The following is a 16,427-nucleotide window of genomic DNA, read 5'->3' as shown; positions in this document are numbered from 1 at the left end:
GGAGTTAAAGTTGAGCCACCAGGAGTTCGGACTGAGCGGAGGTGTCCATCAAAACGATCGCCGACCTAAGCAGTTTTTCCAGGTGAGGCAGAGGTTCACTTGCACCTGCTCCAGCCTCATCCACTGTTCCTCTTATCAACTTCTCTACATCCGTATGACCAAGCGCAGGCACAGCGATCGTTTCGCTGAACCTCTCCGATCAGTCCTTCTTAACCTACCTGATCTCCCGGTACAAGCAGTACAAGTAGATTGGTTAAGAAATTGTATGTTATACATGCCATCATTGGTCAAGAAATCATGGTGCAGCTTTATAGGACTTTGGTTTGTCCTCATTTGGAGTATTGCATGCAATTCTGATTGCCGCATTACAGGAAGCATGTGGTGGCTTTGGAAAGAGTGCAAAGGTTCACCAGAATGATGCTTGGATTAGAGGGTGTTGGCTATAAGGAGAGGTTGAACAGACTTGGATTATTTTCTCTGGAATGCTGGAGATGGGGAAAGACCTGATAAATGTATATAAAATTATGAAAGGAATAGATGGGGAAACCTTTCACCCAGGGTGGAAATACCAAAGTCTAAGAACACCGCTTTAAGGTGAAAGGAGCAATCGTTAAAGGAGATGTGCGGGACAATTTTTTCCAGAGGGTGTGAGTGACGGGAAAGCGTTGCCAGAGGTGATGGTGGAGGTAGAAACGATAGGGGTGTTTTCAAGGCTTTTAGATAAATGTGAACTTGAACTAGATATGCAGGGAATGGAGGGATATGGATCATTTTTAGACAGATGAGATTATTTATCTTGGCATCATGTTTGGCAAGACATTGTAGGCAGAAGGGCTGTTCCTGTGCTTTTCTATGTTCTACATTCTTATTACCTTACATGAAACATTTTTAATAATGTTCTGTAATTACACTGTTACACAATTTCCTCCCTTATTGCAAAGGGTGGGGGGAGGGGGGGGGGGTTGCTGTCTCTCTTTATTCCCCCACCTTACTGTGCTGGATCAGAGGCAGAACCTGCCCATTTGCCATGGATTACTTTCGTGATGAGAGATTTGCCTGTGTTGTAGGCTTGTCAGATCACAGATTTTCCAGTTTCAGAGCAATAGGTCTTTCCACTGACTGGTTAGAGCACACACTGTACATAGAAACATAGAAATTAGGTGCAGGAGTAGGCCATTCGGCCCTTCGAGCCTGCACCGCCATTCAATATGATCATGGCTGATCATCCAACTCAGTATCCCGTACCTGCCTTCTCTCCATACCCCCTGATCCCCTTAGCCACAAGGGCCACATCTAACTCCCTCTTAAATATAGCAAATGAACTGGCCTCAACTACCCTCTGTGGCAGAGAGTTCCAGAGATTCACCACTCTCTGTGTGAAAAAAGTTCTTCTCATCTCGGTTTTAAAGGATTTCCCCTTTATCCTTAAGCTGTGACCCCTGTACCTCAGTACAAACTAAACTGAGAACGGAGTATTTTTAATGCAAGTATTGTGGGTTCTTCCAATACACATGGAAGTGTAATGTTAAGGAAATACAGCTCTTTTGTTAATGTTAAGTGAAGAATGAGTGAAGAAAATGCTCAATGTCAGATATCAGGTCCCCACTGCTGTCAGACTACTGAACAGCCCTTCCATAAGCCTGGGCGTAGTCGTGATCTTTAAACCCACTTCATTGTGGACCTTGGACTTTTTCTCTGTAATTGTAGTGTTATAATGCTGCAACAGTATATTCGGCACTCCAGTATTTGTCTTTACCTTGTCTGTACCTGTTGTACTTGTATATGATATGATTGAAGTCACATAATATTTGACTGGATAGCACATGAATAATGCTTTCCAGTATATGTGACAGTAATAGACCACGAATTTCGAGCCCTGAATGTTATAATGTGTCTAATCGGATGTTAAGATGCTGTTCGTTCAGCTACGCAGAGCTTCAACAGAACAATCTTGCTGCAGAAGTCTGGGGAGAGAGAAACAGTTAATGTATTAGTTTGATGACTTTTCATTAGAATCTGCATTACTTTGCTTTTGAACCCTATATCCTTCCACAAATACCTGACCACTTGAGTATTCCCACCATTTTCAGCTTTACTTCCAGATTTCCAGCAACAACAATATTTTGTTTTTGCTTGCAATGACAATTTAATCTTAGTAATAGTTTGCATTGTACAAACACTGTTACAGTAGGTAATCATATCATGCTTTCCTGTGTGTGGCAAAACCACAGGACCACCCTAGGGCGGTCACGGTGGCGGAGCGGTAGAGTTGCTGCCATGCAGCGCCGGAGACCCGGGTTCGATCCCGACTACAGGTGCTGTCTGTACGGAGTTTGTACGTTCTCCCCGTGACCTGCATGATTTTTCTCCGAGATCTTTGGTTGTAGATTAATAGGCTTGGTAAATGTAAAAATTGTCCCTAGTGGGTGTGGGATTGTGTTAATGTGCAGGGATCGCTGGTCGGCACGGACCCAGTGGACGGAAAGGCCTGTTTCCACGCTGTATCTCTAAACTAAACCCCCTCCCACTAAAGCGTAACCTTAAGTTAACTTCTTCAGCCTAACTTGTATTTAAGAGCTTTCAAACTAGAGAGGGGGGGGGGAGGGGGGGAGGGAAAATACAGAGGGCGAGAGAGAGATGGGAGAATAAGAGTGAACGGAATGGCCTTGTGTGGGAGTTTGCACGTTACAATGTGATAATCCCAGGATTTAAAATTATTGAGGGATTGAACAGGCTAGATGCAGGAAAAATGTTCCAGATGTTGGGGGAGTCCAGAACCAGGGGTCACATTTAAGAATAAGGGGTAGGTCATTTAGGAATGAGATGAGTAAAAAACTTTTTCACCCAGAAAGTTGTGAATCTGCGGAATTCTCTGCCACAGAAGGCAGTGGAGCCCAATTCGCTGAATGTTTTCAAGAGAGAGTTTGAATCAAGGGATATGGGGAGAAAGCAGGAACTGGGTACTGTTTTTGGATGATCAGCCATGATTATATTGAAAGGCGGTGCTGGCCCAAAGGGCCGAATGGCCTACTCCTGCACCTATTTTCTATGTATCCTTCCCACCCCTTTTTATGGTGCCTAGTGCTGTTAGCTGACTGACATGTATTTGTTTTATTAAATAAACTATTTAGGAGGTTTCAGTCTAGGTTTTTGAAACAAGAAGTACACGGTGGAGTTCTAGAATGCGTCTTGATTGGAGACCATGAGAACAGAACAAAAAAAAATTAATTATTAAGGGATGTATTTTTAAAAATAATGTAAGCCAACAACTTGCCATCTGTTCAGCTGCTGTTAACTTGATTTATAACTGAACGAAGAAATTAAAAGCTATCTACATTTTTGGTGGTCTATGGAAAGTTTTCATAAAATGTAAATACTTTGAAGCAATAATACTAAAACCATTAAGCATTGACCAGTTTTATGGTCTATTTATACAGCACCATTGCTGTCCATCTCTGAAATGTAACTGAGAAACTGTTGCATTGAATGTCGAGCACTGAAGGTTATAATGTGTCTAATTGGATGTTAAGATGCTGTTCGTTCTGCTATGCAGAGCTTCACCAGAACAATCTTGCCGCAGAAGTCTGGGAGTAGAGGGGAGGGTTGAATTAAGTTGAGGGACGCATTTTAAGACTAAGCAAGATGTTCTGCAAAGCATTTTTCAACCTGTGGTGAGTTTCTATGGTGTAGACGAGGTGGCTTTGTGCACATCTACTACAGAACACTAACATGGAAAGAATACAAATGACTTGCCATCAATGCTGAATCAAATCATTTGCGATGACCAGCTTTTCTTGCTGTGCGGAAAGGTCAGCGACCTGTGACATTAACAGGTTTCGCTTTCTACTTGATACTACCTGATTGTCTGGGTATATCTTTTAAGATTTGCACCACCTACACAGTTCTGTATTTTACCATTCCAGCTTTGTTTACATTTTGTCCCCTGTCCTTGTGCATTTTCTTCTATTTGTATTGCCTCCAGACAACACACTTTCACCACCACCTTTCAGTGGACACCACAACCACTTGTAACAATCTGTTCCTCTTGGACACCACCCTATCACAGACATTCCCTTTGTTTTCTACAGCCTCCTCTTCTCTGAAACTTGAATTCTAACCTTTCTGAGCTCCAATAAAACATTCACTCTAATCCTCTCTCCTGAGTATTTCCAAAAAAAATGTTTGTTTGTTTTATTCAGATTTTCAGTGAGCCGGCAGTTTAGCTTGTTTTAAAACATCTGTGAATTATGAAATGCAAGAATTTTGTGATATTGCCCCAGAACTTTCACTGAATTTTGAATTGGTCAGTCGCCCTTGAAACCTAAACGATTCCAGAGCAGTTCCGAGGCGCATATTTCCGCTGTGGAGTCTGCTTTCAGCTGATCAGCACAGCCCAGTATAGTGTAGGGTCTCAATGATTGAAACCAAAAAGGTAAGTCCCCTGAACTGCTTAAAGAATAGTTTAGTTAATTCCTTCCTCTAATCTTAATGAGTCAAGGATAAGACAGAATGTTTAAAACTCTGACATTATCGAAACTAAATCATCTTCAACACAAAACAAATACATTTAAATCAATAACTCATACATTTCCATACCAGGGCATCGGAAATGTCCTCGTTCTTCAGGGAACGGGGATTCCCCTCCGCCACCATAGATGAGGCTCGCACCAGGGTCTCATCCATACCACGCAACACTGCTCTCTCTCCCCATCCCCGCTCTCGCAACAAGAGCAGAGTCCCCCTGGTCCTCGCCTTTCACCCCACCAGCCGGCAAATACAACACACATACAACTCCGCCATTTCCGCCACCTCCAACGTGACCCCACCACTCGCCACATCATCCCATCTCCCCCCATGTCTGCCTTCCGCAAAGACCGCTCCCTCCGCAACTCCCTTGTCAATTCTTCCCTTCCCTCCCGTACCACTTCTTTCCCGGGCACTTTCCGTTGCAACCGCAAGAAATGCAACACCTGTCCCTTCACCTTCCCCCTCGACTCCATTCAAGGACCCAAGCAGTCGTTCCAGGTGTGACAAAGGTTCACCTGTATCTCCTCCAACCTCATCTACTGCATCCGCTGCTCTAGATGTCAGCTGATCTACATCGGGGAGACTAAGCGTAGGTTGGGCGATCGTTTCGCCGAACACCTCCGCTCAGTCCACAATAACCAACCTGACCTCCCGGTGGCTCAGCACTTCAACTCCCCCTCCCATTCCCAATCCGACCTCTCTGTCCTGGGTCTCCTCCATTGCCAGAGTGAGCAACACCGGAAATTGGAGGAACAGCACCTCATATTCCGCCTGGGCAGTTTGCATCCTGATGGCATTAACATTAAATTCTCCCAATTTTGCTAGCCCTTGCTGTCTCCTCCCCTTCCTCAGCCCTCGAGCTGTCTCCTCCCATCCCCCCGCCCTCGGGATCCTCCTCCTCCCTTTTTCCTTCCTTCTCCCTCCCACCCCCCATCAGTCTGAAGAAGGGTTTCGGCCCGAAACGTCGCCTATTTCCTTCGCTCCATAGATGCTGCTGCACCCGCTGAGTTTCTCCAGCAATTATGTGTACCTTCGATCTTCCAGCATCTGCAGTTCCTTCTTGAACATTTAAATCAACTATTTATTCAAAAATTGACCCTGTTCACTTCTCTCCAGCCAATTTTTCCCATTATAATCAATGGGCCTACTATGTTTGTTCCAAATAATACAAGTTCAGTGGTAGGTTTCCCAACCTAATTTGCTGGAAAATTGCTGGAGATTTGTGGTTCCTCACTGAATTCCATCTGGAGTATAACGACAGCCCGCAGTTGTTCCACAGCAATAGTCCGCTTTGGAACTTCACGACTTGCACGTGAAGGTTTCAACTTTTGTGCCGATGCAAATAGAAGGAGCTGGCCGATATTTCTGTCTTTCTATGTTAGCTTTAAAATTTTCTTTCCAAATTCAATTGAGTATTTTGTTGATTATATTTGTTGTTTTTTGTTTTGCTTAATGATGTATTTTTCTGTCATGGGATGCAGTGCAAAATGAATTGGACATTGTCAAATAAAATCTAACATTTGTTATTCATCTGATAAACAAAATAAACTTTATGATTAAATTATGTTAACAACTGCAACCTTTCTTTGTATCTATTAATCCCAATTGCACTAGATTCAGGAAGGATCAAATGAGAATTCATTTGGACCGACCGGTATGCAGCTCGGGGTACCATTCATGCTGATCTGTTATAGTGCTCTTCTGCTGGCACTTCTGCAGCAATGAAATGGTGATTTATCACTGCCTAGTTGATGAGGAGTGTAAAACCAAGGCGTTGAACAGAGGCTTTCTGCAAGGGTAGGGTGTTAGGCGCCTGTGGGACAAATGGTACAGCAGTTTAGAACTGAACTTGGTGCACACTCGCTGGCACACAGTGTGGAGACAGGCAGATGCTGATCCAAGTGCTGACACACCACCCGGGTCCTGTTGTCATTTATGTTTATTCCTCATTTTACACTAAATTTATCATTTTTTGGGGGGGAAGTAACAGCAGTCATAAAACAATCAAACTTCTTGATACAGCTTTTAAAGGTCAGAGTGTGTGCGACCTGGAGAAGAACCTACAAGTGGTGATGTTTCTGAGATTTTGTCCTTGTCCTTGTCCTGCAGAGTAGATGGCACTGATATGGGAGGTGATATTGTTGAATAATTGCATGCATTTTGTAAATGCCTCCCAGCACAACCACAATATAGTGGTGTGGGAAGGAACTGCAGATGCTGGTTAACACCGAAGATGGACACAAAATGCTGGAGTAACTCAGCGGGACAGGCAGCATCTCTGGATAGAATGAATAGGTGACGTTTCAGGTCGAAACACATTTAGAATTGTGGATCAATGAACTCTTCCCTGCGTGCTTTCCAGCAAGAATGCGACCAAAACTGAACACACTGCTGCATGTTTGGCCCACATCAATGTCTTGTACTTTTTAAGAATACTTGATAGGCGGTTGACAACATTTTCCATCCCTTGGCAGATAGTTGATGGTAAATTGGATGGTAATTAGCTGGTTTGGATTTGGCTTTTGTGTGCTCGGGTCATAAAACAATTTTCCACATTGGAAAGTAAAACAACTGCATATCTTGGAAATCCAAAATAAAAACATAAAATGGACATGCTCAGCAGCACGTGTGAAAAGTGAAACAGTTAATATTCCAGGTCTGGGCCTTAACCCGATACATTAAATGGTTCACTTTCCAAAAACGCTGCCTGATCTGCTGCGGTTCTAGTATTTCCTGTTTTTATTTGTTTCTGTACTGTCAGGTGGATGACTTTTTTTGTAATTGTACACAAACAGCTTGGGTACTAGCATGGCTAGTCCTGGAAATACGTCTTCACATGGAGTGAATAATAGTCTTAATACTACCTTTTGTATAGGAGGGGATTTCCCGACGTAACAGATGAATCATCCTTTTCTGCACTTCTAGATGAACATGGTTGTGAATGTCTCATTCATCTCACATGGTGGATCCTGCTGTCACTGAGTATGGGGATGTTTTTGAACCTACCTTAAACAGGTCATTGTTAATTATCTACAACTATGCAAACAAAATAGCTGATTGATTGTTTTTGCATGATAAACAGGAAAAACAGCATACACGCTGCCCTCTGTTTTGCAGATTAACCAGGCTGGCATTTTGGGTGGAACTGAATATGAAATAATAGTCACTCTTCACTATTTTCCTTTTCTATTATATTGTCTTTTGTCTGAGTACCATATTGAATGAAGGAATGCATGGAATACATACAACAGTATGCACAGGCTCTTTGTGCATAATGGCAAATTTCCTCTGTCTGTCTTTACGTGATCCATATCCCTTCATTCCTTGTATATCTGTTTGTCGTGAAAAAATCCTGAAACAACGCTATCATATCTGTTTCCACCACCACCCCAGGGAGGTATGGGTTTACAAGTTCACGTTATAGTAGATTTAGGCTATTCAGCCCATCGAGTCTACTCCGCCATTCAATCATGGCTGATCTCTGCCACCTAATCCCATTTTCCTGCCTTCTTCCCATTACCCTTGACACCCGTTCTAATCAAGAACTTGTCTATCACTACCTTAAAAATATCCACCACCTGGGCCTCCACAGCCCCCTGTGGCAATGAGTTCCAAAGATTTGATACCCTCTGACTAAAGAGTTTCCAGGCACCCACCATTCTTTGTATGTATAGATATTAAAAATTGCCATGTACATCTCCTTTAACCTTTTCCCCACTGGCCGTTAAGCTATACAATGTGGTCGTTGACATTTACATCCTCTGGGGGGGAAATAAGTTCTGTCTACCTATCAATACTTCTCATAATTTAGTTTTGTTTTGTTTGGTTTATTGTTACGTTTACCGAGGTACAGTGAAAAGCTTTTTTGTTGCTTACTATCTCGTCAGCGGAAAGACTATACATGATTACAATCAAGCCACTCAGTGTACAGATATAGGATAAAGGTAATAACGTTCAGTGCAAGATAAAGTCTGTTTAAAGGGAGTCCGAGGGTCTCTAATAAGATAGATGGTAGTTCACGACTGCTCTCTAGTTGGTAATAGGATAATTCAGTTGTCTGATACCAGCTGGGAAGAAACTGTCCCTGAATCTGGATGTATGCGTTTTTACACTTCTGTGCCTGGTGTCTGATTGGAGAAGTGAGAAGAGGGAATGGCTGGGTGACCTCGTTGAGGCAGCGTGAAGTGTAGATGGCGTCAGTGGAAAGGAGGTTGGTTTGTGTGATGGTCTAGGCTACGTCCACAATTCTCTGCAATTTCTTGTGGTCTTGGATGCAGCTGTTCCCAAACCATGCTGTGATGTATTCCGATAAAATGCGCCCTCTAAGGCGCATCTGTAGAAGTAGGTGAAAGTTGTTGGGGACATGCTGCACTTCCTAAGCCTTTTAAGGAAGTGCATTCTAAGGTGTGCTTTCTTGGCCATTGCTTCGATATGGGTGGTCCAGGGCAAGTAGCTGTGAAGCATCTCTACCTCACTGTCATTATATGTATACCGCATCGCTTCCTGAAATTGATCACTATCTCCTTTGTCTTGCTGACATTATGGGAAAAGTTGTTGTCTGGACACCGGGTTATGTGGTTCTCAATCTCATTCCTGTATTCCGTCTCATCAATATTTGATATCTGGCCCACTATACAATGCAATAGAACTTTATTTATCCCAGAAGGGAAAGTGGTGTTGTCGTCTGCGAATTTGTAAATTCAGTTGAATTTGTATTTGGCTGCACAGACGTGGGTGCATATGTAGTAAAGAAGGGTGCTGAGAACGCAGCCTTGTGGAGCACCAGTGTTGAGGTACAGGATGATTTGGTACAGGATGATTGTTACCTATCAGATCTCCCCTCAACCTACGATGCTTTAGGGATAACTGTCCAAATTTGGCCAGTTTCTTTATAGCTAATACTCTTTAACTAAGGCAGAATTCTTCTAAATCTATTCTGCAACTTCTCCAAACCGTTCACATCCTTTCTGTATTGGGGCTGACCAGAACTGCTCACTGTACTCCAAATGTGACTATCCAAAACTTTATAAAGCTGCAACATTACTTCTTTACTCTTATACTCAAAGCCTCGATCGATGAAAGGAAGCACACCATTCGCCTTCTTTCCCTTTCTATTTACTTGTGTTGCCAGTTTCAGGGAGCTATGGACATGGAATCCAAGATGCCACAATACATCTTGCTGTCATGGGTCTTAAAGGAATAATGCGAGAGCATTTGAGTGGACTTGATGGGCCGATTGGCCTGTTACTGCTCGTAGAACTTATGAACTAAGTGAATAAGAATACTAAAGTTACATTGGGATTTTAACAAAGCATCTATTGCTTCAGTATTGACCGATTCGTTTCCTTTTGAGTAGGCTTGATGTGCTGAGTTGCCGTCATAGTTATACTGTGTGGAACCCAGCCCTTAAACGCAAATCACGTCAATCAAGATGTCTTCCCGAGCTTGGTCACATTTGCTTGTATTTGGATAATATCCCTCTCAACCTTGTATTTGAATTCCATATATAAAGGTGGCATAATATTTTGAGTGCCTTTTGCCTACTCTTTTAACTGTGTATGCTCTACAGACTGCAATGTAATGTATAATGTAAAAATGATCTTTCTTTCATAATTATGTATCTATTATTTGGGATATATCTAAAGTAGTCATATTTATCAGTTACTGTAAAAAAGAAAATTCTGTTCACATTGTGCTGCAGCTAATTTTCAGTGTTATCTTATTTCTACAGTGCATTGATCAGCTGACAAAAATTCAGGCTGAATTCCAGGAGACTGTGAAGGATCTGGCGAAGTCTAAAAAGAAGTATTTTGAGTTGGAACAGATGGCTCACGCAGCACGGGAGAAAGCAGATTTAGAGGCCAAGTGTGTTTTGATTTTTTTATGATATGAATAGGGATACTCTGGCATTTCCTATTTCAAGAAAAAAAAATGTGTAAAGCATTTAATTTGTTCCTCATACTTAAGATCTCGTGCAATGTACTTATTTGAAACATGCTGCCCTGTCTGTACACTTACACTGCAGCAATGGCTGCGCAAACACTTCATTGGAAAATTGATGATCTGTAACTAATTCTGTTGGAAGGTTTGTTGAAATTTAAACATTTGTGGAATCAGCAATGTGCTCAATCCAATAACAATGTGATTGTAACACCAGCAGCTTGGCCTATGGTGTTTTACCTGAATATGAAAGTACAATCACAACAGCATTCATTGGCAGGTACACAAAAAAGCTGGAGAAACTCAGCGGGTGCAGCAGCATCTGTGGAACGAAGGAAATGGGCAACGTTTCGGCCCGAAACGTTGCCTATTTCCTTCGCTCCATAGATGCTGCTACCCGCTGAGTTTCTCCAGCTTTTTTGTGTACCTTCGATTTTCCAGCATCTGCAGTTCCTTCTTAAACACAACAGCATTAATTGGCATGAAGGCTATCAAGCTTTATTTTAATTTGTTTTCTGTCAGAGAAGCAGTGGAGCAAAAATTAATGTGAATTAAAAAACAAATGTAATCAATAATCTTCAGTTTGGAATCTGCACTTTCATTGTGTGCATTTCAACTAATTAATATGCGGTCCATATTAAATAATTTTCAACCTCAACGCAAATAAGTTGCTGAAACCTGACATCATTACCAATCCAATATTTAATTAAATGTGAATAACGTGATTATGGCAAATATGTAATATTGAGGAAACTAAATTCCTAAAATCAAACTTCAAGCAATGTACAACAATTAGAAATAACATTAAACAGAGATGCAAAATATATCATGCCATTCTGGAGGGAAGAAAACACTTGCATTTCATGATATTTTCGCATTTTTTCACATCTAAATAAAACCATTACACAAATTTCTATATTCATTCAATGAAAATAATATGATACAGTACGGGTACATACTATTTTTGATGGAGTTTTCTCTTAAGCTACCAACCTACATTTGACAGGCTAATTGGCATTTGGGAAAAAGCATCTCAGCTTGGAAGGATTTTTTAAAACCCTTTTTGGCATCAGTCAGGAATAAATCATGTACATATTTTATATTAGAGGTCTAATGAATGAGATAGAGAAGATCTGGAATAGGTAGAACCAAGAAGTGGATTGGGGGAAAGTTTTCACAATAGATTATTGAAAAGTGAGTGTGTCACTTTTTTAACTTTCTTGTTCATTTTAACAATTGCTAGTTATACCTTTTGGTTTGGGAAACTGTCTTACCAATGGAATATGAACCTCAACTCAAAACAAGCTGGTCAGAATCAGTGTTAATTTGCTGTATCTTCAAAGAAAGTGAAGATTGATTGAAGGCATGGTGCAGATTATAAAGGGCTGGGTTTTTTTTTTACATTCCTGGATATAATATATAAAGATATTTGCTTGTGTAGGTCATCTCCAGAAAACACAAGGAAGCCAGATTACTTTGTGGCTGATCTCTAAACCACAATTCATAAGAAGAATTGTCATAACTAAAGAAACTTAATTATTCTAGAAAACCTTCAAGAATGTTTTTTTTCCAGTGTTTGGTGTTGCACTTGTGACTTTTGGAATTTCACCAGGTCTTTTAGATTTTGGGGGACATGCAAGTGTTGCAGTTTACAAGATGCATCACGAATGTTATCATTCTCCTCTGTGAGACCACATAACAAAGAATGCATCTCATAATTTATGTCACAAGTTTATGTAAACTTATGAGATGCAAGTTGAATTAAAAATAATTTAGAACTTTAAGTGTGGTTAGTCAATCACATTTTTTTAATGTTACTGTGGATTTCTATGTTTTTGAACCTGGAACAGTACCGCTAGAAATAGGGCCATAAATTAATGGTTAAATAGAGTGAATTAATGACACTAAAACAAAATACGCATGTCAGGACAAGTAATGTGTTTCAGCTGTAGTATGTGGGAACTAATGGAAACCATTTAAATCTATAGTGATCACATCTGCAGTAAGTGTCTGCAGCTTGGAACTGCGCCTCGGAGTTGCAGTGCTGAGGTTTGAAGTTCAGACTATGATGTATCAAATTGACAGAAATTTACCTGAGCACTTTGTTCCAAGCAGAATTTTTGCATTTAAGAGCTATGTGGAAGCTTGGTCTCAGTGTGAAAAGTATATAACATGATATAATTTAGCACAACAGGCTATTCCTGGTTATTGTTATTGGGAGCTGCTTTCCTCATGCATTTAGAAATGTTTTAAGGGGAAGAAGTGCTAGTTTTTACCATTAGTAGACAACAGTTGTCATGATTTTGCATGTTCAAGAAGGAACTGCAGATGCTGGAGAATCGAAGGTGACAAAATTGCTGGAGAAACTCGGTGGGCGCGGCAGCATCTATGGAGCGAAGGAAATAGGCAACGTTTCGGCCCGATACGTTGCCTATTTCCTTTGTCCATAGGTGCTGCCGCACCCGCTGAGTTTCTCCAGCAATTTTGTCTACCTATGATTTTGCATGTAATGTATATTAAGGAACATGTAGGAAAAAGGAAGGATAATTGAACCTCATCTGTTGGATTTTCCCATGGTACCGACTCATTACCTTCCGCTCAATGCTTAATTGAAAATTACAAATTAGCAAATAACCATCTTTTTCACATGTGAATTAAGCATGAAGCTTCAGACTAGCTCTTGACAATTTAAGTCTATTTTGATTTGGAGGCAATTGGTACTCTTAATCCATACTAGATTCATTATTTATTTTGAATAGCTATTGTTATTCTACCCCACTTTTTAATGGACAAATGCTATTTACTTACCACCTCATTGCGCTTAATGGTTTGAAATCTGCATTTAACTTTATCCTTTTAACTTAGTGCATTTTATATTTTTTATATTGCTACTGTGCTGCATGTGTGATTTCTCCATTATTTTACAAAAATATTATTCAATTTTAATTCCATGAGCATATTTCTAAACTACATACCTTGACTTTCTTAATTTTGCTTGAAACTTTTTATTTTTTGCTAACTTTTTTTGCTAACTGTTGAACAAAAGTTGAAAGATTCTGCTGGTTTAACAGCGTTGATTACATTATACATAACGTTTAGAATCCTGGATCCACAGCAGATGATTCAGCTGAATATGTACTTGTTGGTGCTTTATTATGGCAATTCAAAATTAATTTTATCTCACAGTTGTGAAAGCTCAATTTCAAGTATTTGTCGATGCTTTATCCATGAGTGTTGCTACTTTTTGAATTGGAGGGTCAGAGTTCACAGGTTGGACATGCAGATGGTAAACCTTCTAGCAGACTGAACCGAGTTTAAGGGCATAGCAATGTTCAAAGCCACTGCAAAACAAGAACCTCTGGTTTGCCACCTGTAAGATCTATAATGACCTTTAGCCAGAGGGTGGTGAATCAGTGGGATTCATTGCCACAGGTGGCTGTGGATTCCAAGTCTTTGGGTATTAAAGCGGTGATTAACAGGTCCTTGATTGGTATTGGAGCCTACGAGGGAGAAGGCAATTCTGGATTTAATGTTATGTAATGAACCGGATTTGATAAAGGAACGAGATTAATGAGCCATTTGGAGGTAGTGACCATAACATGGTCAGGTTTAATCTACAATTGGAGAGGGAGAAGGGTAGATCGGAAGTGTCAGTGTTACAGTTGAATAAAGGGGACTATGGGGCCATGAGGGAGGAGTGGCCAACGTTGACTGGAAAGATACCCTAGCAGGGGTGACAGTGGAACAACAATTGCAGGTATTTCTAGGAATAATACTGAAGGTGCAGGATCAGTTCATTCCTAGTAGGAAGAAAGATTCCAAGGGGAGTAAGGGGCGACTGTGGCTGACAAGGGACGTCAGACCCAATATAAAATTAAAAGAGGAAGTACAACATAGCAAAGGTGAGCGGGAAGCAAGAGGATTGTGTAATGTTTAACTGCAACAGAAGATAACTAAAATGACAATACTGGGAGAAAAGATGAGGTATGAAGGTAAGCTAGCCAAGAATATAAAGCAGGATAGTAAAAGCTTCTTTAGGTATGTGAAGAGGAAAAAATTAGTTAAGACCAAAGTTGGACCCTTGAAGACTGAAAAAGGTGAATTTATTATGGGGAACAAGGAAATGGCAGATGAGTTGAACAGGTACTTTGGATCTGTCTTCACTAAGGAGGACACCTGATATAGTAGTGGCCAGAGGATCTGGGGTGACGGAGAAACTGGAGGAAATCCACATTAGGCAGGAAATGGTGTTGGGTAGACTGATGGGACTGAAGGCTGATAAATCCCCAGGGCCTGATGGTCTGCATCCCAGGGTACTTAAGGAAGTGGCTCTAGAAATCGTGGATGCATTGGTGATATCCCACTTTTTAAGAAAGGCGGTAGAGAGAAAACAGGGAATTATAAACCAGTTAGCCTGACATCGGTGGTGGGGAAGATGCTGGCGTCAATTATAAAAGATGAAATAGCCGTACATTTGGATAATAGTAACATGATTGGTCCGAGTCAGCATGGATTTACGAAGGGGAAATCATACTTGACTAATCTTCTGGAATTTTTTGAGGATGTAACTAGGAAAATGGACAAGGGAGAGCCAGTGGATGTAGTGTACTTGGAATTTCAGAAAGCATTAAATTAAAGTTCCACATAGGAGATTAGTGGGCAAAATTAGGGCACATGGTATTAGGGGTAGAGTGCTGACATGGATAGAAAATTGGTTGGCAGACAGGAAACAAAGAGTAGGGATTAACGGGTCCCTTTCAGAATGGCAGGCAGTGACTCATGGGGTACCACAAGGCTCGGTGCTGGGACCGCAGCTATTTACGATATACATCAATGATTTGGATGAAGGGATTCGAAGTAACATTAGCAAATTTGCAGATGAAACAAAACTTGGTGGCAGTGTGAACTGTGAGGAAGATGCTATGAGAATGCAGGGTGACTTGGACAGGTTGGGGGAGTAGGCAGATGCATGGCAGATGAAGTTTAATTTGGATAAATGTGAGGTTATCCACTTTGGTATCAAAAAACAGGAAGGCAGATTACTATTTAAATGGCTTCAAGTTGGGAAAAGGGAAAGTACAACGGGATCTGGGGGTCCTTGTTCATCAGTCTATGAAAGTAAGCAAGCAGCTACAGCAGGCAGTGAAGAAAGCCTTTATAATAAGAGGAGTCGGGTATAGGAGCAAAGAGGTCCTTCTGCAGTTGTACAGAGCCCTAGTGAGGCTACACCTGGAGTATTGTGTGCCGTTTTGGTCCCCTAATTTGAGGAAGGACATTCTTGCTATTAAGGGAGTGCAGCGTAGGTTTACAAGGTTAATTCCCTGGATGGCGGGACTGTCATATGCTGAGAGAATGGAGCGCTCGGCTTGTACACTCTGGAGTTTAGAAGGATGAGCGGGTGTCTTATTGAGACATATACGATTGTTAAGGGTTTGGACACGCTAGAGGCAGGAAACATGTTTTCGATGTTGGGGGAGTCCAGAACCAGGGGCCACAGTTTAAGAATAAGTGGTAAGCCATTTAGAACGGAGACGAGGAAACATTTTTTCTCACAGAGAGTTGTGAGTCTGTGGAATTCTCTGCCTCAGAGGACGGTGGAGGCCGGTTCTCTGGATACTTTCAAGAGAGAGCTAGATAGGGCTCTTAAAAAATAGCGGAGTCAGGGGATATGGGGAGAAGGAAGGAACGGGGTACTGATTGGGGATGATCAGCCATGATCACATTGAATGGTGGTGCTGGCTCGAAGGGCCGAATGGCCTACTCCTGCACCTATTGCCTATTGTTTCTGACTTTTGCATCTGTACATATCTGCAGTGTGCCAACAATAACAAATCATATCCTTTGAAACAAATATACCATTTAAATCAAAGTTTTATTTTTCAGGTCCAAACTTAGTCTATTTCAGTCAAGAATAAGTTTACAGAAAGCAAGTGTAAAGGTATGTTTTTTTAAGATTTTGA

The 16,427-nt window shown here is 41.2% G+C and overlaps 1 protein-coding gene across 6 annotated transcripts in view; it reads left to right on the top strand.

Annotated features, from left to right (window-relative positions):
• Positions 1 to 16,427, top strand: part of LOC129697886 (F-BAR and double SH3 domains protein 2-like) — a 213,732-nt gene that overhangs the window by 108,117 nt on the left and 89,188 nt on the right. For all 6 annotated transcript variants that reach the window (XM_055636596.1, XM_055636593.1, XM_055636595.1 and 3 more), the window contains exons 6-7: positions 10,259 to 10,392; positions 16,351 to 16,405. In XM_055636596.1, the coding sequence (XP_055492571.1) occupies positions 10,259 to 10,392; positions 16,351 to 16,405 (189 nt within the window). The remainder of the gene's footprint in view (positions 1 to 10,258; positions 10,393 to 16,350; positions 16,406 to 16,427) is intronic.

The sequence above is a fragment of the Leucoraja erinacea genome, chromosome 6 (assembly GCF_028641065.1).
Source record: "Leucoraja erinacea ecotype New England chromosome 6, Leri_hhj_1, whole genome shotgun sequence".
Lineage (NCBI taxonomy): Eukaryota > Metazoa > Chordata > Chondrichthyes > Rajiformes > Rajidae > Leucoraja > Leucoraja erinaceus.
The sequence above is the reverse complement of the archived record's forward strand: the minus strand, read 5'-3'. Positions and strand labels throughout refer to the sequence as shown.